General features: G+C 44.0%; 1 protein-coding gene across 1 annotated transcript in view; it reads right to left on the bottom strand.

Annotated features, from left to right (window-relative positions):
- Window positions 1–6,275: 6,275 nt before the first annotated feature.
- Window positions 6,276–27,746, bottom strand: part of LOC128661772 (fucolectin-1-like) — a 65,829-nt gene continuing 44,358 nt past the window's right edge. Inside the window, exon 3 of the mRNA XM_053715992.1 lies at window positions 6,276–6,438. Coding sequence (XP_053571967.1) covers window positions 6,276–6,438 — 163 coding nt within the window. The remainder of the gene's footprint in view (window positions 6,439–27,746) is intronic.

Below are 27,746 nucleotides of genomic sequence, written 5' to 3'. Positions count from 1 at the left end.
TATAACAAGTGATACAGCAGGTGATATAACAGGTGATACAGCAGGTGATATAACAGGTGATACAGCAGATGATATAACAAGTGATACAGCAGGTGATATAACAGGTGATACAGCAGGTGATACAACAGGTGATACAGCAGGTGATACAGCAGGTGATATAACAGGTGATACAGCAGGTGATATAACAGGTGATACAGCAGGTGATATAACAAGTGATAGAGCAGGTGATATAACAAGTGATACAGCAGGTGATATAACAGGTGATACAGCAGGTGATATAACAAGTGATACAGCAGGTGACATAACAAGTGATACAGCAGATAATATAACAAGTGATACAGCAGGTGATATAACAGGTGATACAGCAGGTGATATAACAAGTGATACAGCAGGTGATATAACAGGTGATACAGCAGGTGATATAACAGGTGATACAGCAGGTGATATAACAAGGTGATACAGCAGGTGATATAACAGGTGATACAGCAGGTGATATAACAAGTGATACAGCAGGTGATATAACAGGTGATACAGCAGGTGATATAACAGGTGATACAGCAGGTGATATAACAAGTGATACAGCAGATATAACAAGTGATACAGCAGGTGATATAACAAGTGATACAGCAGGTGATATAACAGGTGATACAGCAGGTGATATAACAAGTGATACAGCAGGTGATATAACAAGTGATACAGCAGGTGATATAACAGGTGATACAGCAGGGGATATAACAGGTGATACAGCAGGTTATACAGCAGGTGATATAGCAAGTGATATAGCAGGTGATACAGCAGATGATATAACAGGTGATACAGCAGGTGATATAACAAGTGATATAGCAGATGATATAACAGGTGATACAGCAGGTGATATAACAAGTGATATAGCAGGTGATATAACAGGTGATACAGCAGGTGATATAACAAGTGATACAGCAGGTGATATAACAGGTGATACAGCAGGTGATACAGCAGGTGATATAACAAGTGATACAGCAGGTGATATAACAAGTGATACAGCAGGTGATATAACAGGTGATACAGCAGGTTATATAACAAGTGATACAGCAGGTGATATAACAGGTGATACAGCAGGTGATATAACAGGTGATACAGCAGGTGATATAACAAGTGATACAGCAGGTGATATAACAGGTGATACAGCAGGTGATATAACAAGTGATATAGCAGGTGATATAACAGGTGATACAGCAGGTGATATAACAGGTGATACAGCAGGTGATATAACAAGTGATATAGCAGGTGATATAACAGGTGATACAGCAGGTGATATAACAGGTGATACAGCAGGTGATATAACAAGTGATATAGCAGGTGATATAACAAGTGATACAGCAGGTGATATAACAAGTGATACAGCAGGTGATATAACAAGGTGATACAGCAGGTGATATAACAAGTGATACAGCAGGTGATATAACAAGTGATATAGCAGGTGATATAACAGGTGATACAGCAGGTGATATAACAGGTGATACAGCAGGTGATATAACAAGTGATACAGCAGGTGATATAACAAGTGATACAGCAGGTGATATAACAAGGTGATACAGCAGGTGATATAACAAGTGATACAGCAGGTGATATAACAGGTGATACAGCAGGTGATATAACCAGTGATACAGCAGGTGATATAACAAGTGATACAGCAGGTGATATAACAAGTGATACAGCAGGTGATATAACAAGTGATACAGCAGGTGATATAACAAGTGATACAGCAGGTGATATAACAAGGTGATACAGCAGGTGATATAACAAGTGATACAGCAGGTGATATAACAAGTGATACAGCAGGTGATATAACAGGTGATACAGCAGGTGATATAACAGGTGATACAGCAGGTGATATAACAAGTGATACAGCAGGTGATATAACAAGTGATACAGCAGGTGATATAACAGGTTTGATACAAGCAAGGTGATATCACAAGTGATACAGCAGGTGATATAACAAGTGATACACGCAGGTGATATAACAAGTGAAACAGCAGGTGATATCAACAAGTGATACAGCAAGGTGATATCACAAGGATATAAGCAGGTGATATACAAGGTGATACAGCACGGGGATATAACAGGTGATATACAAGGGATTTAGCAGTGATATAACCATGTTGATACAGCAGGTGATATAACAAGTGATACAGCATAGGAGAATAATAACAAGTGATACATGCAGGGTGATATAACAGGTGATACAGCAGGTTATATAACAAGTGATACAGCAGGTGATATACACAAGTGATACAGCGGTGAAATAACAGTTGATAATAACAAGTGATACAGCAGGTGATATAACAGTTGATATAACAAGTGATCACAGCAGGTGATATAACAAGTGAGATACAAGGATTTAGCAGGTGATATAACCCAGTTGATATAACAAGTGATATAACAGGTGATACAGCAGATGATATAACAAGTGATACAGCAGGTGATATAACAAGTGATACAGCAGGTGATATAACAAGTGATACAGCAGGTGATATAACAGGTGATACAGCAGGTGATATAACAAGTGATACAGCAGGTGATATAACAGGTGATACAGCAGGTTATATAACAAGTGATACAGCAGGTGATATAACAAGTGATACAGCAGGTGATATAACAGTTGATATAACAAGTGATACAGCAGGTGATATAACAGTTGATATAACAAGTGATACAGCAGGTGATATAACAAGTGATACAGCAGGTGATATAACAGTTGATATAACAAGTGATACAGCAGGTGATATAACAGTTGATATAACAAGTGATACAGCAGGTGATATAACAGTTGATATAACAAGGGATTTAGCAGGTGATATAACCAGTGATACAGCAGGTGATATAACAAGTGATACAGCAGGTGATATAACAAGTGATACAGCAGGTGATATAACAAGTGATACAGCACGGTGATATAAGCAGTGAGACTAGCAGGTGGATATAACAAGTGATACAGCAGTGAGTATATCCGTGAACAGCAGGTGATATACACAGGTGATACAGCAGGTGATATAACAGGTGATACCAGCAGGTGATATAACAGGTGATACAGCAGGTGATATAAAGTTTTAGGATACAGCTGAGTGATATAACAGTTGATACAGCAGGTGATACTAGCAGGTGATATAACACGTGAATACAGCAGGCGATATAACAGTGTGACAGCAGGGACTACAGGTGATACAGCAGGTGAGTATAGCAAGTGGATACAAGCTAGGTGAATTAGACAACAGGTGATACAGCAGGTGATATAACAAGTGATCAGCAGGTGATATAACAAGTGATTACAGGCAGGTGATATAACAGGGTGATACAGCAGGTGATATAACAGGTGATACAGCAGGTGATATAAGCAGATGATACAGCAGGTGATATAACAAGTGATACAGCAGGTGATATAACAAGTGATACAGCAGGTGATATAACAAGGTGATACAGCAGGAGATATAACAAGTGATACAGCAGGTGATATAACAAGTGATACAGCAGGAGATATAACAAGTGATACAGCAGGTGATATAACAAGGTGATACAGCAGGAGATATAACAAGTGATACAGCAGGTGATATAACAGGTGATACAGCAGGTGATATAACAAGTGATATAGCAGGTGATATAAAAAGTGATACAGCAGGTGATATAACAAGGTGATACAGCAGGAGATATAACAAGTGATACAGCAGGTGATATAACAAGGTGATACAGCAGGTGATATAACAAGTGATACAGCAGGTGATATAACAAGTGATACAGCAGGTGATATAACAGGTGATACAGCAGGTGATATAACAGGTGATACAGCAGGTGATATAACAAGTGATACAGCAGGTGATATAACAAGTGATACAGCAGGTGATATAACAAGTGATACAGCAGGTGATATAACAGGTGATACAGCAGGTGATATAACAGGTGATACAGCAGGTGATATAACAAGTGATACAGCAGGTGATATAACAGGTGATACAGCAGGTGATATAACATGTGATACAGCAGGTGATATAACAAGTGATACAGCAGGTGATATAACAGGTGATACAGCAGGTGATATAACAGGTGATACAGCAGATGATATAACAAGTGATACAGCAGGTGATATAACAAGTGATACAGCAGGTGATATAACAGGTGATACAGCAGGTGATATAACAGGTGATACAGCAGGTGATATAACAGGTGATACAGCAGGTGATATAACAAGTGATACAGCAGGTGATATAAAAAGTGATACAGCAGGTGATATAACAGGTGATACAGCAGGTGATATAACAGGTGATACAGCAGGTGATATAACAAGTGATACAGCAGGTGATATAACAAGTGATACAGCAGGTGATATAACAGGTGATACAGCAGGTGATATAACAGGTGATACAGCAGATGATATAACAAGTGATACAGCAGGTGATATAACAAGTGATACAGCAGGTGATATAACAAGTGATACAGCAGGTGATATAACAGGTGATACAGCAGGTGATATAACAAGTGATACAGCAGGTGATATAACAAGTGATACAGCAGGTGATATAACAAGTGATACAGCAGGTGATATAACAGGTGATACAGCAGGTGATATAACAGTGATACAGCAGGTGATATAACAGGTGATACAGCAGGTGATATAACAAGTGATACAGCAGGTGATATAACAAGTGATACAGCAGGTGATATAACAAGTGATACAGCAGGTGATATAACAGGTGATACAGCAGGTGATATAACAAGGTGATACAGCAGGTGATATAACAGGTGATACAGCAGGTGATATAACAAGTGATACAGCAGGTGATATAACAAGTGATACAGCAGGTGATATAACAAGTGATACAGCAGGTGATATAACAGGTGATACAGCAGGTGATATAACAGGTGATACAGCAGGTGATATAACAAGTGATACAGCAGGTGATATAACAAGTGATACAGCAGGTGATATAACAGGTGATATAACAAGTGATACAGCAGGTGATATAACAGTTGATATAACAAGTGATACAGCAGGTGATATAACAAGTGATACAGCAGGTGATATAACAGTTGATATAACAAGTGATACAGCAGGTGATATAACAGTTGATATAACAAGTGATACAGCAGGTGATATAACAGTTGATATAACAAGGGATTTAGCAGGTGATATAACCAGTGATACAGCAGGTGATATAACAAGTGATACAGCAGGTGATATAACAAGTGATACAGCAGGTGATATAACAGTTGATATAACAAGTGATACAGCAGGTGATATAACAAGTGATACAGCAGGTGATATAACAGTTGATATAACAAGTGATACAGCAGGTGATATAACAGTTGATATAACAAGTGATACAGCAGGTGATATAACAAGTGATACAGCAGGTGATATAACAGTTGATATAACAAGTGATACAGCAGGTGATATAACAGTTGATATAACAAGTGATACAGCAGGTGATATAACAGTTGATATAACAAGGGATTTAGCAGGTGATATAACCAGTGATACAGCAGGTGATATAACAAGTGATACAGCAGGTGATATAACAAGTGATACAGCAGGTGATATAACAGTTGATATAACAAGTGATACAGCAGGTGATATAACAAGTGATACAGCAGGTGATATAACAGTTGATATAACAAGTGATACAGCAGGTGATATAACAGTTGATATAACAAGTGATACAGCAGGTGATATAACAGTTGATATAACAAGGGATTTAGCAGGTGATATAACCAGTGATACAACAGGTGATATAACAAGTGATACAGCAGGTGATATAACAAGTGATACAGCAGGTGATATAACAGTTGATATAACAAGTGATACAGCAGGTGATATAACAGTTGATATAACAAGTGATACAGCAGGTGATATAACAGTTGATATAACAAGTGATACAGCAGGTGATATAACAGGTGATACAGCAGGTGATATAACAAGTGATACAGCAGGTGATATAACAGTTGATATAACAAGTGATACAGCAGGTGATATAACAGTTGATATAACAAGTGATACAGCAGGCGATATAACAGTTGATACAACAAGGGATTCAGCAGGTTATATAGCAAATGATACAGTCTAAAATAATTAGATGACAAAACATAGGACTGTAATGAGAGTGAATTTATGTTTATTAAGTTATATTTCACATCCACCTGTCTTGTAGTGAATGAAATCATTAATTACAGTGCAGACAATTAGTAGTTTTTTATGGCATTACAGCTTCAGCTTTGTAAGCCACTGATCAGTGATGAATTGCTTCCTATGCACAATGCTTTATCTTCCCCTCTGGATAAACCTCCACTTCACACAGGTTCAGTATGTCTTCACGACCTGGTATGACCACGCTGACATAACGACCTACCATCCCATCACAGCAGAATGTGGTGACCAGTCCAGCTTCTGCTTCTGTGACAATACCACACCTGTAGAAAACAAGCAGTGCACTTCACATGAAATACATTTCACTTAAATCTCTGTGTTCCCAATAAGCCATTTAACTACTGGAGTGTAATTGAGTGTAATTGTTTGCAATAAGCTTCTGTTTTGCAAATCTAAATAATGCTGTATTATTTAAAGAAAATCAATGTAATCAGGATGTACTGCAATATGTCTATGTGACAGTAAGATTAATGTCACCCCCTCCCCCCCCCCACACCAGGAGTACATACTGCAGTTATCCTGAGATTGTCTGTGAATAGTGCAATGCTACAGTGACTCTCACATGTCACCCCCAGAGGGTCAGGAGACCAGGAGTACATACTGCAGGTATCCTGAGTTTATCTGTGTATAAGGCAATGCTACAGTAAGTCTCACATGTCACCCCCAGAGGGTCAGGAGACCAGGAGTGCATACTGCAGTTATCCTGAGATTGTCTGTGAATAGTGCAATGCTACAGTGAGTCTCACATGTCACCCCCAGAGGGACAGGAGACCAGGAGTGCATACTGCAGTTATACTAAGATTGTCTGTGTATAGGTCAATGCTACAGTGAGTGTCACCTCCAGAGGGTCAGGAGACCAGGAGTGCATACTGCAGTTATACTGAAATCATCTGTGTATAGGGCAATGCTACAGTGAGTCTCACATGTCACCCCCAGAGGGACAGGAGACCAGGAGTGCACACTGCAGTTATACTGAGATTGTCTGTGTATAGGGAAATGCTACAGTGAGTCTCAAATGTAACTCCCAGAGAGACAGGAGACCAGGAGTACATACTGCAGTTATACTGAGATTGTCTGTGAATAGGGTAAAGGCTGTGACACACTGCAAGCGATGCGGCGCGAGGCAAAGCAGCTGCTTCGCTCCGCGTCGCATCGCTTCTGAAGTTTAAATATTTCATCTCTGAGCGCTTAGCTACGCGACCTGACGCAGCAGAGTGCTCAGAGATGAAAAGGCAAGACACACTGAGCGCGCACAGCTGCATCTACACGCTGCGCGTCGCTCTGCTTCCAGTGTGTCACAGCCTTAATGCTACAGTGAGCCTCACGTCACCCCAGTGGGACGTGAGACCAGGAGTGCATACTACAGTTATACTGAGATTATCGGTGTATAGGGCAATGCTACAGTGAGTCTCACAGGTCACCCCCAGAGGGTCAGGAGACCAGGAGTGCATACTGCAGTTATCCTGAGATTGTCTGTGAATAGTGCAATGCTACAGTAACTCTCACATGTCACCCCCAGAGGGTCAGGAGACCAGGAGTACATACTGCAGGTATCCTGAGTTTATCTGTTTATAAGGCAATGCTACAGTAAGTCTCACATGTCACCCCCAGAGGGTCAGGAGACCAGGAGTGCATACTGCAGTTATCCTGAGATTGTCTGTGAATAGTGCAATGCTACAGTAACTCTCACATGTCACCCCCAGAGGGTCAGGAGACCAGGAGTACATACTGCAGGTATCCTGAGTTTATCTGTTTATAAGGCAATGCTACAGTAAGTCTCACATGTCACCTCCAGAGGGTCAGGAGACCAGGAGTGCATACTGCAGGTATCCTGAGTTTATCTGTGTATAAGGTAATGCTACAGTAAGTCTCACATGTCACCTCCAGAGGGTCAGGAGACCAGGAGTGCATACTGCAGGTATCCTGAGTTTATCTGTTTATAAGGCAATGCTACAGTAAGTCTCACATGTCACCCCCAGAGGGTCAGGAGACCAGGAGTACATACTGCAGTTATCCTGAGATTGTCTGTGAATAGTGCAATGCTACAGTGAGACTCACATGTCACCCCCAGTGGGACAGGAGACCAGGAGTGCATACTGCAGTTATCCTGAGGTTATTGGTGTATAGGGCTGTGCTACAGTGAGTCTCACAGGTCACCTCCAGAGGGTCAGGAGACCAGGAGTGCATACTGCAGTTATCCTGAGATTATCTGTGTATAGGGCAATGCTACAGTGAGTCTCACATGTCACCCCCAGAGGGACAGGAGACCAGGAGTGCATACTGCAGTATCCTGAGATTGTATCTAGTGCAATGCTATAGTGAGTCTCACATGTCACCCCCAGATGGACAATAGACCAGGAGTTCATACTGCAGTTATCCTGAGATTATCTGTGTATAGGGCAATACTACAGTGAGTCTCACATGTCACCCCCAGAGGGACAGACATTCAGGAGTGCACACTGCAGTTATCCTGAGATAATCTGTGAATAGGGCAATGCTACAGTGAGTCTCACATGTCACCCCCACAGGGACAGGAGACCGGGAGTGCATACTGCAGTACCCTGAGATTGTCTGTGTATAGGGCAATGCTACAGTCAGACTCACATGTCAGCCCAGAAGTACAGGAGACCCGGAGGGCATACTGCAGTTATCCTGAGATTATCTGTGTATAGGGCAATGCTACAGTGAGTGTCACCCCCACAGGGACAGGAGACCAGGAGTGCATACTGCAGTTATCCTGAGATTATCTGTGTATAGGGCAATGCTACAGTGAGTCTCACATGTCACCACCAGAGGGATAGGAGACCAGGAGTGCACACTGCAGTTATCCTGAGATTTTATGTGTATAGGGCAATGCTACAGTGAGTCTCACATGTCACCCCGAGAAGGACAGGAGACCATGAGTGAATACTGCATTTATTCTGAGATTATCTGTGTATAGGGCAATGCTACAGTGAGTCTCACATGTCACCCCCAGAAAAACAGTAAACCAGGAGTGCATACTGCAGTTATCCTGAGATGGTATGTGTATAGGGCAATGCTACAGTGAGTTTAACATGTCACCCCGAGAAGGACAGGAGACCAGGAGTCCATACTGCAGGTATCCTGAGTTTATCTGTGTATAAGGCAATGCTACAGTAAGTCTCACATGTCACCTCCAGAGGGTCAGGAGACCAGGAGTGCATACTGCAGGTATCCTGAGTTTATCTGTTTATAAGGCAATGCTACAGTAAGTCTCACATGTCACCCCCAGAGGGTCAGGAGACCAGGAGTACATACTGCAGTTATCCTGAGATTGTCTGTGAATAGTGCAATGCTACAGTGAGACTCACATGTCACCCCCAGTGGGACAGGAGACCAGGAGTGCATACTGCAGTTATCCTGAGGTTATTGGTGTATAGGGCTGTGCTACAGTGAGTCTCACAGGTCACCTCCAGAGGGTCAGGAGACCAGGAGTGCATACTGCAGTTATCCTGAGATTATCTGTGTATAGGGCAATGCTACAGTGAGTCTCACATGTCACCCCCAGAGGGACAGGAGACCAGGAGTGCATACTGCAGTATCCTGAGATTGTATCTAGTGCAATGCTATAGTGAGTCTCACATGTCACCCCCAGATGGACAATAGACCAGGAGTTCATACTGCAGTTATCCTGAGATTATCTGTGTATAGGGCAATACTACAGTGAGTCTCACATGTCACCCCCAGAGGGACAGACATTCAGGAGTGCACACTGCAGTTATCCTGAGATAATCTGTGAATAGGGCAATGCTACAGTGAGTCTCACATGTCACCCCCACAGGGACAGGAGACCGGGAGTGCATACTGCAGTACCCTGAGATTGTCTGTGTATAGGGCAATGCTACAGTCAGACTCACATGTCAGCCCAGAAGTACAGGAGACCCGGAGGGCATACTGCAGTTATCCTGAGATTATCTGTGTATAGGGCAATGCTACAGTGAGTGTCACCCCCACAGGGACAGGAGACCAGGAGTGCATACTGCAGTTATCCTGAGATTATCTGTGTATAGGGCAATGCTACAGTGAGTCTCACATGTCACCACCAGAGGGATAGGAGACCAGGAGTGCACACTGCAGTTATCCTGAGATTTTATGTGTATAGGGCAATGCTACAGTGAGTCTCACATGTCACCCCGAGAAGGACAGGAGACCATGAGTGAATACTGCATTTATTCTGAGATTATCTGTGTATAGGGCAATGCTACAGTGAGTCTCACATGTCACCCCCAGAAAAACAGTAAACCAGGAGTGCATACTGCAGTTATCCTGAGATGGTATGTGTATAGGGCAATGCTACAGTGAGTTTAACATGTCACCCCGAGAAGGACAGGAGACCAGGAGTCCATACTGCAGGTATCCTGAGTTTATCTGTGTATAAGGCAATGCTACAGTAAGTCTCACATGTCACCCCCAGAGGGTCAGGAGACCAGGAGTACATACTGCAGGTATCCTGAGTTTATCTGTGTATAAGGCAATGCTACAGTAAGTCTCACATGTCACCCCCAGAGGGTCAGGAGACCAGGAGTGCATACTGCAGTTATCCTGAGATTGTCTGTGAATAGTGCAATGCTACAGTGAGTCTCACATGTCACCCCCAGAGGGACAGGAGACCAGGAGTGCATACTGCAGTTATACTAACATTGTCTGTGTATAGGTCAATGCTACAGTGAGTGTCACCTCCAGAGGGTCAGGAGACCAGGAGTGCATACTGCAGTTATACTGAAATCATCTGTGAATAGGGCAATGCTACAGTGAGTCTCACATGTCACCCCCAGAGGGACAGGAGACCAGGAGTGCACACTGCAGTTATACTGAGATTGTCTGTGTATAGGGAAATGCTACAGTGAGTCTCAAATGTAACTCCCAGAGAGACAGGAGACCAGGAGTACATACTGCAGTTATACTGAGATTGTCTGTGTATAGGGTAATGCTACAGTGAGCCTCACGTCACCCCAGTGGGACGTGAGACCAGGAGTGCATACTACAGTTATACTGAGATTATCGGTGTATAGGGCAATGCTACAGTGAGTCTCACAGGTCACCCCCAGAGGGTCAGGAGACCAGGAGTGCATACTGCAGTTATCCTGAGATTGTCTGTGAATAGTGCAATGCTACAGTGACTCTCACATGTCACCCCCAGAGGGTCAGGAGACCAGGAGTACATACTGCAGGTATCCTGAGTTTATCTGTGTATAAGGCAATGCTACAGTAAGTCTCACATGTCACCCCCAGAGGGTCAGGAGACCAGGAGTGCATACTGCAGTTATCCTGAGATTGTCTGTGAATAGTGCAATGCTACAGTGACTCTCAAATGTCACCCCCAGAGGGTCAGGAGACCAGGAGTACATACTGCAGGTATCCTGAGTTTATCTGTGTATAAGGCAATGCTACAGTAAGTCTCACATGTCACCCCCAGTGGGACAGGAGACCAGGAGTGCATACTGCAGTTATCCTGAGATTATTGGTGTATAGGGCAATGCTACAGTGAGTCTCACAGGTCACCTCCAGAGGGTCAGGAGACCAGGAGTGCATACTGCAGTTATCCTGAGATTGTCTGTGTATAGGGCAATGCTACAGTGAGTCTCACATGTCACCCCCAGAGGGACAGGAGACCAGGAGTGCATACTGCAGTATCCTGAGATTGTATCTAGTGCAATGCTATAGTGAGTCTCACATGTCACCCCCAGATGGACAATAGACCAGGAGTTCATACTGCAGTTATCCTGAGATTATCTGTGTATAGGGCAATACTACAGTGAGTCTCACATGTCACCCCCAGAGGGACAGAAGACCAGGATTGCATACTGCAGTATCCTGAGATTGTTTGTATATAGGGCAATGCTACAGTAAGTCTCACATGTCACCCCCACAGGGACAGGAGACCGGGAGTGCATACTGCAGTATCCTGAGATTGTCTGTGTATAGGGCAATGCTACAGTCAGACTCACATGTCAGCCCAGAAGTACAGGAGACCCGGAGGGCATACTGCAGTTATCCTGAGATTATCTGTGTATAGGGCAATGCTACAGTGAGTGTCACCCCCACAGGGACAGGAGACCAGGAGTGCATACTGCAGTTATCCTGAGATTATCTGTGTATAGGGCAATGCTACAGTGAGTCTCACATGTCACCACCAGAGGGATAGGAGACCAGGAGTGCATACTGCAGTTATCCTGAGATTTTATGTGTATAGGGCAATGCTACAGTGAGTCTCACATGTCACCCCGAGAAGGACAGGAGACCATGAGTGAATACTGCATTTATTCTGAGATTATCTGTGTATAGGGCAATGCTACAGTGAGTCTCACATGTCACCCCCAGAAAAACAGTAAACCAGGAGTGCATACTGCAGTTATCCTGAGATTGTATGTGTATAGGGCAATGCTACAGTGAGTTTAACATGTCACCCCGAGAAGGACAGGAGACCAGGAGTGTATACTGCAGTTATCCTGAGATAATCTGTGAATAGGGCAATGCTACAGTGAGTCTCACATGTCACCCCCACAGGGACAGGAGACCGGGAGTGCATACTGCAGTATCCTGAGATTGTCTGTGTATAGGGCAATGCTACAGTCAGACTCACATGTCACCCCAGAAGTACAGGAGACCCGGAGGGCATACTGCAGTTATCCTGAGATTATCTGTGTATAGGGCAATGCTACAGTGAGTGTCACCCCCACAGGGACAGGAGACCAGGAGTGCATACTGCAGTTATCCTGAGATTATCTGTGTATAGGGCAATGCTACAGTGAGTCTTACTTGAAACCCCCAGAGGGACAGGAGACCAGGAGTGCATACTGCAGTTATCCTGAGATTATCGGTGTATAGGGCAATGCTACAGTGAGTCTCACATGTCACCCCCAGATTGACAAAAGACCAGGAGTGTATACTGCAGTTATCCTGAGATTGTCTCTGTATAGGGCAATGCTACAGTGAGTCTCACATGTCACATCCAGAGGGCCAGGAGACCAGGAGTGCATACTGCAGTATCCTGAGATTGTCTCTGTATAGGGCAATGCTACAGTCACACTCACATGTCACCCCAGAAGTACAGGAGACCCGGAGGGCATACTGCAGTTATCCTGCGATTATCTGTGTATAGGGCAATGCTACAGTGAGTGTCACCCCCAGAGGGACAGGAGACCAGGAGTGCATACTGCAGTTATTCTGAGATTATCTGTGTATATGGCAATGCTACAGTGAGTCTCACATGTCACCCTCTGAGGGACAGGAGGCCAGGAGTGCATACAGCAGTTATACTGAGATTGTCTGTGTATAGGGCAATGCTACAGTGAGTCTCACATGTCACATCCAGAGGGACAGGAGACCAGGAGTGCACACTGCAGTTATCCTGAGATTGTTTGTGAATAGAGCAATGCTACAGTAAGTCTCACATGTCATCCCAGAGGGACAGAAAACCAGGAGTCCATACTGCAGTTATCCTGAGATTGTCTGTGAATAGTGCAATGCTAAAGTGATTTCACCCCCAGAGGGACAGAAGACCAGGAGTACATACTGCAGTTATCCTGAGATTATCTGTGTATAGGGCAATGCTACAGTGAGTCTTACTTGAAACTCCCAGAGGGACAGGAGACCAGGAGTGCATACTGCAGTTATCCTTAGATTGTGTGTGTATAGGGCAATGCTACAGTGAGTTTAACATGTCACCCCGAGAAGGACAGGAGACCAGGAGTACATACTGCAGTATCCTGAGATTGTCTGTGTATAGGGCAACGCTACAGTCACACTCACGTCACCCCAGAAGTACAGGAGACCCGGAGGGCATACTGCAGTTATCCTGTGATTATCTGTGTATAGGGCAATGCTACAGTGAGTGTCACCCCCACAGGGACAGGAGACCAGGAGTGCATACTGCAGTTATCCTGTGATTATCTGTGTATAGGGCAATGCTACAGTGAGTGTCACCCCCACAGGGACAGGAGACCAGGAGTGCATACTGCAGTTATCCTGAGATTATCTGTGTATAGGGTAATGCTACAGTGAGTCTCACATGTCACCCCCAGAGGGACAGGAGACCAGGAGTGCATACTGCAGTTATTCTGAGATTGTCTGTGTATGGGGCAATGCTACAGTGAGTCTCACATGTCACCCCGAGAAGGACAGGAGACCATGAGTGAATACTGCATTTATTCTGAGATTATCTGTGTATAGGGCAATGCTACAGTGAGTCTCACATGTCACCCCCAGAAAAACAGTAAACAAGGAGTGCATACTGCAGTTATCCTGAGATTGTATGTGTATAGGGCAATGCTACAGTGAGTCTCACATGTCACCCCCAGAAAAAACAGTAAACAAGGAGTGCATACTGCAGTTATCCTGAGATTGTATGTGTATAGGGCAATGCTACAGTGAGTCTCACATGTCACCCCGAGAAGGACAGGAGACCATGAGTGAATACTGCATTTATTCTGAGATTATCTGTGTATAGGGCAATGCTACAGTGAGTCTCACATGTCACCCCCAGAAAAACAGTAAACAAGGAGTGCATACTGCAGTTATCCTGAGATTGTATGTGTATAGGGCAATGCTACAGTGAGCTTAACATGTCACCCCAAGAAGGACAGGAGACCAGGAGTGCATACTGCAGTTATCCTGAGATTATCTGTGTATAGGGCAATGCTACAGTGAGTCTTACTTGAAACTCCCAGAGGGACAGGAGACAAGGAGTGCATAATAGCAGTTATTCTGAGATTGTCTGTTTATAGGGCAATGCTACAGTGAGTCTCACATGTCACCCCCAGAGGGACAGGAGACCAGGAGTGAATACTGCAGTTATCCTGAGATTGTCTGTGTATAGGGCAATGCTACAGTGAGTGTCACCCCCAGAGGGACAGGAGACCAGGAGTGCATACTGCAGTTATCCTGAGATTGTCTGTGTATAGGGCAATGCTACAGTGAGTGTCACCCCCAGAGGGACAGGAGACCAGGAGTGCATACTGCAGTTATTCTGAGATTATCTGTGTATAGGGCAATGCTACAGTGAGTCTCACATGTCACATCCAGAGGGACAGGAGACCAGGAGTGTACACTGCAGTTATCCTGAGATTGTCTGTCAATAGAGCAATGCTACAGTAAGTCACACATGTCATCCCAGAGGGACACAAGACCAGGAGTGCATACTGCAGCTATCCTGAGGTTGTCTGTGAATAGTGCAATGATACAGTGATTTCACCCCCAGAGCGGCAGGAGTTCAGGAATGCATAATGCAGTTATCCTAAGATTATCTGTGTATAGGGCAATGCTACAGTGAGTCTCACATGTCACCCCGAGAAGGACAGGAGACCATGAGTGAATACTGCATTTATTCTGAGATTATCTGTGTATAGGGCAATGCTACAGTGAGTCTCACATGTCACCCCCAGAAAAACAGTAAACCAGGAGTGCATACTGCAGTTATCCTGAGATTGTATGTGTATAGGGCAATGCTACAGTGAGTTTAACATGTCACCCCGAGAAGGACAGGAGATCAGGAGTGCATACTGCAGTTATCCTGAGATTATCTGTGTATAGGGCAATGCTACAGTGAGTTTAACATGTCACCCCGAGAAGGACAGGAGATCAGGAGTGCATACTGCAGTTATCCTGAGATTGTATGTGTATACGGCAATGCTACAGTGAGTTTAACATGTCACCCCGAGAAGGACAGGAGATCAGGAGTGCATACTGCAGTTATCCTGAGATTATCTGTGTATAGGGCAATGCTACAGTGAGTCTTACTTGAAACACCCAGAGGGACAGGAGACCAGGAGTGAATATTGCAGTTATTCTGAGATTATCTGTGTATAGGGCAATGCTACAGTGAGTCTCACATGTCACCCCCAGAGGGACAGGCATTCAGGAGTGCACACTGCAGTTATCCTGAGTTTATCTGTGTATAGGGCAATGCTACAGTGAGTCTCACATGTCACCCCCAGAGAGACAGGAGACCAGGAGTACATACTGCAGTATCCTGAGATTGTCTGTGTATAGGGCAATGCTACAGTCACCCTCACGTCACCCCAGAAGTACAGGAGACCCGGAGGGCATACTGCAGTTATCCTGTGATTATCTGTGTATAGGGCAATGCTACAGTGAGTCTCACATGTCACCCCCAGAGGGACAGGAGACCAGGAGTGCATACTGCAGTTATCCTGAGATTATCTGTGTATAGGGTAATGCTACAGTGAGTCTCACATGTCACCCCCAGAGGGACAGGAGACCAGGGGGGGGTAGTTATCAAGCCGTCAACCTCAAATACGCTGCGTATTCCGCAGCGTATTTGTGGTGAGGCTGATACGCCTTAGTTATCAAAGGCTCGAGACCGGCAAAAGTAGAATTTTGTGACGTCAGCTTCGATCCGCCGGACTCAGTCCGACACAGATCGATTCTTACGTCACTCCAGATGTTCCGCACACAAGTGCGGCACATTCTCACTACTTTTGCTAGCTATCAAAAAACTAGCAGGTACGCTCGGCACTTTTACGGCCCAGCGTACCTGGTTTTCAAAGCGCCAGCCTGGAGGCGGCGGATCCCATAGGAATCAATGGGAGTCTGACCATAGCGAAAGTACAAGTTCGCTGCTGACAGACATCCCATTGATTTCTATGGGAGCTGTCTACACCTAACACCCTAACATGTACCCCGAGTCTAAACACCACTAATCTGACCCCCCCTACACCGCCGCAACTAAATAAAGTTATTACCCCCTAAACCGCCGCTCCCGGAGCCCACCGCAAGCTACTCTATACATATTAACCCCTAAACCGCCGCTCCCGGAGCCCACCGCAACTATAATAAATGTATTAACCCCTAACCCGCCGCTCCCTGAACCCGCCGCAACCTATATTAAATGTATTAACCCCTATCCTGCCCCCCCTACACCGTCGCCACCTATAATACATTTATTAACCCCTATCCTGCCCCCCACTACGCCGCCGCCACTGTAATAAAATGATTAACCCCTAAACCTAACCCTAACCCTAATGCCCCCTAACTTAAATATTAATTAAATAAATCTAAATAAATTAACTCTTATTAACTAAATGAATCCTATTTAAAACTAAATACTTACCTTTAAAATAAACCCTAATATAGCTACAATATAAATAATAATTATATTCTAGCTATCTTAGGATTTATTTTTATTTTACAGGTACCTTTCAATTCATTTTAACCATGTACAATAGCTATTAAATAGTTATTAACTATTTAATAGCTTACCTAGCTAAAATAAAGAGAAATGTACCTGTGAAATAAATCCTAACCTAAGTTACAATTACACCTAACACTACACTATACTTTAATAAATTATTCCTATTTAAAACTAAATACTTACCTGTAAAATAAACCCTAAGATAGCTACAATGTAATTAATAATTATATTCTAGCTATCTTAGGATTTATATTTATTTTACAGGTAACTTTGTATTTATTTTAGCTAGTTAGAATAGTTATTAAATAGTTATTAACTATTTAATAACTACCTAGCTAAAAGAAATACAAAATTACCTGTAAAATAAATCCTAACTTAAGTTACAATTAAACCTAATACTACACTATCATTAAATTAACTAAATAAACTACCTACAAAGAACTACAATGAAATACAATTACATAAACTAACTAAAGTACAAAAAATAAAAAAAGCTAAGTTACAAAAAATAAAAAATTAAGTTACAAACATGTTAAAAATATTACAACAATTTTAAGCTACTTACACCTAATCTAAGCCCCCTAATAAAATAACAAACCCCCCCAAAATAAAAAAAATCCCTACCCTATTCTAAATTACATAAATTTCAAAGCTCTTTTACCTTACCAGCCCTTAAAAGGGCCATTTGTGGGGGCATGCCCCAAAAAGTTCAGCTCTTTTGCCTGTAAAATAAATCATCTTCCAAGCCGGGTCTTCAATCTTCCTTCCGCCGACGCGGAACCACCTTCTTCACCGATGGACTACGACGAATGACGGCTCCTTTAAGGGACGTCATCCAAGATGGCGTCCCCTCAATTCCGATTGGCTGATAGGATTCTATCAGCCAATCGGAATTAAGGTAGGAAAATCTGATTGGCTGATGGAATCAGCCAATCAGATTCAAGTTCAATCCGATTGGCTGATCCAATCAGCCAATCAGATTGAGCTCGCATTCTATTGGCTGATCGGAACAGCCAATAGAATGCGAGCTCAATCTGATTGGCTGATTCCATCAGCCAATCAGATTTTCCTACCTTAATTCCGATTGGCTGATAGAATCCTATCAGCCAATCGGAATTGAGGGGACGCCATCTTGGATGACGTCCCTTAAAGGAGCCGTCATTCGTCGTAGTCCGTCGGTGAAGAAGGTGGTTCCGCGTCGGCGGAAGGAAGATTGAAGACCCGGCTTGGAAGATGACTTCGCCCGGATAGAAGACCTCTTCAGCGCCTCTTTGAAGATGACATCGGCCGGATCGAAGACTTCTTCAGCGCCGCCTGGATGATGACTTCATCGGATGGAAGATTTCTTCAGCGCCGCTTGGAGGATTAACTTCTTCCGCTCCGGATGTCCTCTTCAGTTCCATCGGTGGCTCGGCTGAGTGAAGACGACTCAAGGTAGGATGATCTTCAGGGGATTAGTGTTAGGTTTTTGTAAGGGGGGTTTGGGTTAGATTAGGGGTATGTGGGTGGTGGGTTTTAATGTTGGGGGGGGTTGTATTTTTATTTTACAGGCAAAAGAGCTGAACTTTTTGGGGCATGCCCCCACAAATGGCCCTTTTAAGGGCTGGTAAGGTAAAAGAGCTTTGAAATTTATGTAATTTAGAATAGGGTAGGGATTTTTTTTATTTTGGGGGGGTTTGTTATTTTATTAGGGGGCTTAGATTAGGTGTAAGTAGCTTAAAATTGTTGTAATATTTTTAACATGTTTGTAACTTAATTTTTTATTTTTTGTAACTTAGCTTTTTTTATTTTTTGTACTTTAGTTAGTTTATGTAATTGTATTTCATTGTAGTTCTTTGTAGGTAGTTTATTTAGTTAATTTAATGATAGTGTAGTATTAGGTTTAATTGTAACTTAAGTTAGGATTTATTTTACAGGTAATTTTGTATTTCTTTTAGCTAGGTAGTTATTAAATAGTTAATAACTATTTAATAACTATTCTAACTAGCTAAAATAAATACAAAGTTACCTGTAAAATAAATATAAATCCTAAGATAGCTAGAATATAATTATTAATTACATTGTAGCTATCTTAGGGTTTATTTTACAGGTAAGTATTTATTTTTAAATAGGAATAATTTATTAAAGTATAGTGTAGTGTTAGGTGTAATTGTAACTTAGGTTAGGATTTATTTCACAGGTACATTTCTCTTTATTTTAGCTAGGTAAGCTATTAAATAGTTAATAACTATTTAATAGTTATTGTACATGGTTAAAATAAATTGAAAGGTACCTGTAAAATAAAAATAAATCCTAAGATAGCTAGAATATAATTATTATTTATATTGTAGCTATATTAGGGTTTATTTTAAAGGTAAGTATTTAGTTTTAAATAGGATTCATTTAGTTAATAAGAGTTAATTTATTTAGATTTATTTAATTAATATTTAAGTTAGGGGGGCGTTATGGTTAGGGTTAGACTTAGGTTTAGGGGTTAATCATTTTATTACAGTGGCGGCGGCGTAGTGGGGGGCAGGATAGGGGTTAATAAATTTATTATAGGTTGCGGCGGGTTCATGGAGCGGCGGTTTAGGGGTTAAACTATTTATTTAGTTGCGGAGAGGTGCGGGATCAGCAGGATAGGGGTTAATAATTTTATAATAGAGGGCGACGGTATAGGGGGGCAGGATAGGGGTTACTAGGTATAATGTAGGTGGCAGCGGTGTCCGGGAGCGGCGGTTTAGGGGTTAATACATTTATAAGACTTGCGGCGGGGTCTAGGAGCGGCGGTTTAGGGGTTAGTAACTTTATTTAGTTGCGGGGGCCTCCGGGGGCGCCGGTATAGGGGGTAGAACAGTGTAGTTTAGTGTGAGTGCTTAGTGACAGGCTAGCAATAAAGCTGGGAAAAAGCCGAAGGGCAGCGAGATCGGATGAGTGATAACTGTCACAGTCCGCTGCTCATCGCCCCGCGGCTTTTTGACAGCTTTATTTGATAACTTAGGCGAACGTATTCAAGGTCCGCGGCGGCGAAGGTAGGCGAGCTTAGGCGGACGTATTGGGCCGGCGAAGCCAGAAAAGTAGACGGCTTGATAAGTAGCCCCCAAAGAGTGCATACTGCAGTTATTCTAAGATTGTCTGTGAATAGTGCAATGCTACAGTGAGTCTCACATGTCACCCCCAGAAAAACAGTAAACCAGGAGTGCATACTGCAGTTATCCTGAGATTGTATGTGTATAGGGCAATGCTACAGTGAGCTTAACATGTCACCCCGAGAAGGACAGGAAACCAGGAGTGCATACTGCAGTTATCCTGAGATTATCTGTGTATAGGGCAATGCTACAGTGAGTCTTACTTGAAACTCCCAGAGGGACAGGAGACAAGGAGTGAATACTGCAGGTATCCTGAGTTTATCTGTTTATAGGGTAATGCTACAGTGAGTGTCACCCCCAGAGGGACAGACATTCAGGAGTGCACACTGCAGTTTTCCTGAGATTATCTGTGTATAGGGCAATTCTACAGTGAGTCTCACATGTCACCCCCAGAGGGACAGGAGACCAGGAGTGCATACAGCAGTTATACTGAGATTATCTGTGTATAGGGCAATGCTACAGTGATTCTCACATGTCACATCCAGAGGGACAGGAGACCAGGAGTGTACACTGCAGTTATCCTGAGATTTTCTGTGAATAGTACAATGCTACTGTGAGTCTCACATGTCACCCCCAGAGGGACAGTAGACCAGGAGTGCATACTGCAGTTATCCTGAGATTATTGGTGTATAGGGCAATGCTACAGTGAGTCTCACATGTACCCCCCAGATGGACAAAAGACCAGGAGTGCATACTGCAGTTAGCCTGAGATTGTCTCTGTATAGGGCAATGCTACAGTGAGTCTCACATGTCACATCCAGAGGGACAGGAGACCAGGAGTGCACACTGCAGTTATCCTGAGATTTTCTGTGAATAGTACAATGCTACTGTGAGTCTCACATGTCACCCCCAGAGGGACAGTAGACCAGGAGTGCATACTGCAGTTATACTGAGATTATCTGTGTATAGGGCAATGCTACAGTGAGTCTCACATGTCATCCCAGAGGGACAGGAGACAAGGAGTGCACACTGCAGTTATCCTGATTGTCTGGTATAGGCAATGCACATGTCACATCCAGAGGGACAGGAGACAAGGAGTGCATACTGCAGTTATCCTGAGATTGTCTGTGAATAGAGCAATGCTACAGTAAGTCTCACATGTCATCCCAGAGGGACAGGAGACAAGGAGTGCACACTGCAGTTATCCTGAGATTGTCTGTGTATAGGGCAATGCTACAGTAAGTCTCACATGTCACCCCAGAGGGACAGGAGACCAGGAGTACATACTGCATTTAACCTGAGATTATCGGTGTATAGGGCAATGCTACAGTAAGTCTCACATGTCATCCCAGAGGGACAGAAGACCAGGAGTGCACAATGCAGTTATCCTGAGATTGTCTGTGAATAGAGCAATGCTACAGTAAGTCTCACATGTCATCCCAGAGGGACAGAAGACCAGGAGTGCATACTGCAGTCATCCTGAGATTGTCTGTGAATAGAGCAATGCTACAGTAAGTCTCACATGTCACCCCAGAGGGACAGGAGACAAGGAGTGCACACTGCAGTTATCCTGAGATTGTCTGTGAATAGAGCAATGCTACAGTAAGTCTCACATGTCATCCCAGAGGGACAGGAGACCAGGAGTGCATACTGCAGCTATCCTGAGGTTGTCTGTGAATAGTGCAATGCTACAGTGATTTCACCCCCAGAGGGACAGGAGTTCAGGAGTGCATACTGCAGTTATCCTAAGATTATCTGTGTATAGAGCAATGCTACAGTGAGTGTCACATGTCACCCCCAGAGGGACAGAAGACCAGGAGTGCATACTGCAGTTATCCTGAGATTGTCTGTGTATAGGGCAATGCTACTGTGATTTCAACCCCAGAGGGACAGAAGACCAGGAGTCCATACTGCAGTTATCCTGAGATTGTCTGTGTATAGGGCAATGCTACAGTGAGTCTCACATGTCACCCCCAGAGGGACAGGAGACCAGGAGTGCATACTGCAGTTATCCTGAGATTGTCTGTGTATAGGGCAATGCTACTGTAATTTCAACCCCAGAGGGACAGGAGACCAGGAGTGCATACTGCAGTTATCCTCAGATTATCGGTGTATAGGGCAATGCTACAGTGAGTGTCACATGTCACCCCCAGATGGACAAAAGACCAGGAGTGCATACTGCAGTTAGCCTGAGATTGTCTCTGTATAGGGCAATGCTACAGTGAGTCTCACATGTCACATCAAGAGGGACAGGAGACCAGGAGTGCACACTGCAGTTATCCTGAGATTTTCTGTGAATAGTACAATGCTACTGTAAGTCTCACATGTCATCCCAGAGGGACAGGAGACCAAAATTGCATACTGCAGTTATCCTGAGATTATCTGTGTATAGGGCAATGCTACAGTGAGTCTCACATGTCACCCCCAGAGGAACAGTAGACCAGGAGTGCATACTGCAGTTATACTGAGATTATCTGTGTATAGGGCAATGCTACAGTGAGTCTCACATGTCACATCCAGAGGGACAGGAGACAAGGAGTGCACACTGCAGTTATCCTGAGATTGTTTGTGAATAGAGCAATGCTACAGTAAGTCTCACATGTCATCCCAGAGGGACAGGAGACCAGGAGTGCATACTGCAGCTATCCTGAGGTTGTCTGTGAATAGTGCAATGCTACAGTGATTTCACCCCCAGAGGGACAGGAGTTCAGGAGTGCATACTGCAGTAATCCTAAGATTATCTGTGTATAGAGCAATGCTACAGTGAGTCTCACATGTCACCCCAGAAGTACAGGAGACCCGGAGGGCATACTGCAGTTATCCTGCAATTATCTGTGTATAGGGCAATGCTACAGTAAGTCTCACATGTCACCCCCTGAGGGACAGGAGACCAGGAGTGCATACTGCAGTATCCTGAGATTGTCTGTGTATAGGGCAATGCTACAGTAAGTCTCACATGTCACCCCCTATGGGACAGAAGACCAGGAGTGCATACTGCAGTTATCCTGAGATTGTCTGTGTATAGGGAAATGCTACAGTAAGTCCCACATGTCACCCCCTATGGGACAGAAAACCAGGAGTGCATACTGCAGTATCCTGAGATTGTCTGTGTATAGGGCAATGCTACAGTAAGTCTCACATGTCACCCCCTATGGGACAGAAGACCAGGAGTGCATACTGCAGTTATCCTGAGATTGTCTGTGTATAGGGAAATGCTACAGTAAGTCCCACATGTCACCCCCTATGGGACAGAAAACCAGGAGTGCATACTGCAGTATCCTGAGATTGTCTGTGTATAGGGCAATGCTACAGTAAGTCTCACATGTCACCCCCTATGGGACAGAAGACCAGGAGTGCATACTGCAGTTATCCTGAGATTGTCTGTGTATAGGGAAATGCTACAGTAAGTCCCACATGTCACCCCCTATGGGACAGAAGACCAGGAGTGCATACTGCAGTATCACGAGATTGTCTGTGTATAGGACAATGCTACAGTGAGTCTCACATGTCACCCCCAGAGGGATAGGAGACCAGGAGTACATACTGCAGTATCCTGAGATTGTCTGTGTATAGGACAAAGCTACAGTGAGTCTCACATGTCAAACGAGAGGGGCAGGAGACCAGGAGTGCATACTGCAGTTACCCTGAGATGTCTGTGTATAGAGCAATGTTACATTGAGTCTCACATGTCACCCCCAGAGGGACAGAAGACGAGGAGTGCATACTGCAGTTATCCTGACATTCTCTGTGTATAGGGCAATACTACAGTGATTTCACCCCCAGAGGGGCAGGAGTTCAGGAGTGCATACTGCAGTTATCCTTTGATTATCTGTGTATAAGGCAATGCTACAGTGAGTCTCACATGTCAAACCAGAGAGGCAGGAGACCAGGAGTGCATACTGCAGTTATCCTGAGATTGACTGTTTGTAACGTAATGGTACAGTGAGTCACACATGTCACCCCCAGAGGGACAGGAGACCAGGGTTGCATACTGCAGTATCCTGAGATTATATCTAGTGCAATGCTATAGTGAGTCTCACATGTCAACCCCAGATGGACAATAGACCAGGAGTTCATACTGCAGTTATCCTGAGATTTTCTGTGTATAGAGTAATGCTATAGTGAGTCTCACATGTTACTTCCAGAGGGACAGAAGACCAGGAGTACATACTGCAGTTATACTGAGATTGTTTGTTTATAAAATAATGGTACTGTGAGTCACACATGTCACCCCCAGAGGGAAAGGAGACCAGGATTGAATACTGCAGTATCCTGAGATTGTATCTAGTGCAATGCTATAGTGAGTCTCACATGTCAACCCCAGATGGACAATAGACCAGGAGTTCATACTGCTGTTATCCTGAGAATTTCTGTGTATAGAGTAATGCTATAGTGAGACTTACATGTCACCCCCAGGGGGTCAGGAGACCAGGAGTGCATATTGCAGTTATACTGAGATTGTCTGTGTATGGGGCAATGCTACAGTGATTATAACATGTCACCCCAGAGGGACAGGAGACCAGAAGTGCATACTGCAGTATCCTGAGATTGTCTGTGTATAAAGTAATGGTACAGTGAGTCGCACATGTCACCCCCAGAGGGTCAGGAGACCAGGAGTGCATACTGCAATTATCCTGAAATTATCTGTGTATATGGCAATGCTACAGTGAGTCTCACATGTCACCCCCAGAGGGACAGAAGACCAGGAGTGCATACAGCAGTTATACTGAGATTATCTGTGTATAGGGCAATGCTACTGTAAGTCTCACATGTCACCCGCAGAGGGACAGGCATTCAGGAGTGCACACTGCAGTTATCCTGAGATAATCTGTGTATAGCGCAATGCTACAGTGAGTATAACATGTCACCCCAGAGGTACAGGAGAGCAGAAGTGCATACGGCAGTATCCTGAGATTGTCTATGTATAGGGCAATGCTACAGTGAGTCTCACATGTCACCCCCAGAGGGACAGGAGACCAGGAGTGCATACTGCAGTTATCCTGAGATTCTCTGTGTATATGGCAATGCTACAGTAAGTCTCACATGTCACCCCCTATGGGACTGAAGACCAGGAGTGCATACTGCAGTATCCTGAGATTGTTTGTGTATAGGGCAATGCTACAGTAAGTCTCACATTTCATATCCAGAGGGAAAGGAGAACAGGAGTGCATACTGCAGTATTCTGAGATTTTATCTAGTGCAATGCTACAGTAAGTCTCACATGTCACCCCCTATGGGGCAGAAGACCAAGAGTGCATACTGCAGTTATCCTGAGATTGTCTGTATATAGGGCAATGCTACAGTAAGTCTCACATGTCACCCCCAGAGGGACAGAAGACCAGGAGTGCATACTGCAGTTATCCTGAGATTTTCTGTATATAGGGCAATGCTACAGTAAGTCTCACATGTCACCCCCTATGGGACAGAAGACCAGGAGTGCATACTGCAGTATCCTGAGATTGTCTGTGTATAGGGTAATGCTATAGTGAGACTCACATGTCAGCCCCAGAAAAACAGTAAACCAGGAGTACATACTGCAGTTATCCTGAGATTATCGGTGTATAGGGCAATGCTACAGTGAGTCTCACATGTTACTTCCAGAGGGTCAGGAGACCAGGAGTCCATACTGCAGTTATCCTGAGATTGTCTGTGTATAGGGTAATGCTACAGTAAGTCACACATGTCACCCCCAGAGGGACAGGAGACCAGGGTTGCATACTGCAGTATCCTGAGATTATATCTAGTGCAATGCTATATTGAGTCTCACATGTCAACCCCAGATGGACAATAGACCAGGAGTTCATACTGCAGTTATCCTGAGATTTTCTGTGTATAGAGTAATGCTATAGTGAGTCTCACATGTTACTTCCAGAGGGACAGAAGACCAGGAGTACATATTGCAGTTATACTGAGATTGTTTGTTTATAAAGTAATGGTACTGTGAGTCACACATGTCACCCCCAGAGGGAAAGGAGACCAGGATTGAATACTGCAGTATCCTGAGATTGTATCTAGTGCAATGCTATAGTGAGTCTCACATGTCAACCCCAGATGGACAATAGACCAGGAGTTCATACTGCTGTTATCCTGAGAATTTCTGTGTATAGAGTAATGCTATAGTGAGACTTACATGTCACCCCCAGGGGGTCAGGAGACCAGGAGTGCATATTGCAGTTATACTGAGATTGTCTGTGTATGGGGCAATGCTACAGTGAGTATAACATGTCACCCCAGAGGGACAGGAGACCAGAAGTGCATACTGCAGTATCCTGAGATTGTCTGTGTATAAAGTAATGGTACAGTGAGTCGCACATGTCACCCCCAGAGGGTCAGGAGACCAGGAGTGCATACTGCAATTATCCTGAAATTATCTGTGTATATGGCAATGCTACAGTGAGTCTCACATGTCACCCCCAGAGGGACAGAAGACCAGGAGTGCATACAGCAGTTATACTGAGATTATCTGTGTATAGGGCAATGCTACTGTAAGTCTCACATGTCACCCGCAGAGGGACAGGCATTCAGGAGTGCACACTGCAGTTATCCTGAGATAATCTGTGTATAGGGCAATGCTACAGTGAGTCTCACATGTCACCCCCAGAGGGACAGGAGACCAGGAGTGCATACTGCAGTTATCCTGAGATTCTCTGTGTATATGGCAATGCTACAGTAAGTCTCACATGTCACCCCCTATGGGACTGAAGACCAGGAGTGCATACTGCAGTATCCTGAGATTGTTTGTGTATAGGGCAATGCTACAGTAAGTCTCACATTTCATATCCAGAGGGAAAGGAGAACAGGAGTGCATACTGCAGTATTCTGAGATTTTATCTAGTGCAATGCTACAGTAAGTCTCACATGTCACCCCCTATGGGGCAGAAGACCAGGAGTGCATACTGCAGTTATCCTGAGATTGTCTGTATATAGGGCAATGCTACAGTAAGTCTCACATGTCACCCCCAGAGGGACAGAAGACCAGGAGTGCATACTGCAGTTATCCTGAGATTTTCTGTATATAGGGCAATGCTACAGTAAGTCTCACATGTCACCCCCTATGGGACAGAAGACCAGGAGTGCATACTGCAGTATCCTGAGATTGTCTGTGTATAGGGTAATGCTATAGTGAGACTCACATGTCACCCCCAGAAAAACAGTAAACCAGGAGTACATACTGCAGTTATCCTGAGATTATCGGTGTAGGGCAATGCTACAGTGAGTCTCACATGTTACTTCCAGAGGGTCAGGAGACCAGGAGTCCATACTGCAGTTATCCTGAGATTATCGGTGTATAGGGCAATGCTACAGTGAGTCTCACATGTTACTTCCAGAG

The sequence above is a fragment of the Bombina bombina genome, chromosome 5, assembly GCF_027579735.1.
Source record: "Bombina bombina isolate aBomBom1 chromosome 5, aBomBom1.pri, whole genome shotgun sequence".
NCBI classification, from domain to species: Eukaryota; Metazoa; Chordata; class Amphibia; order Anura; family Bombinatoridae; genus Bombina; species Bombina bombina.
Note: the sequence above shows the minus strand (reverse complement) of the source record. Positions and strands in the feature narration are given on the sequence as shown.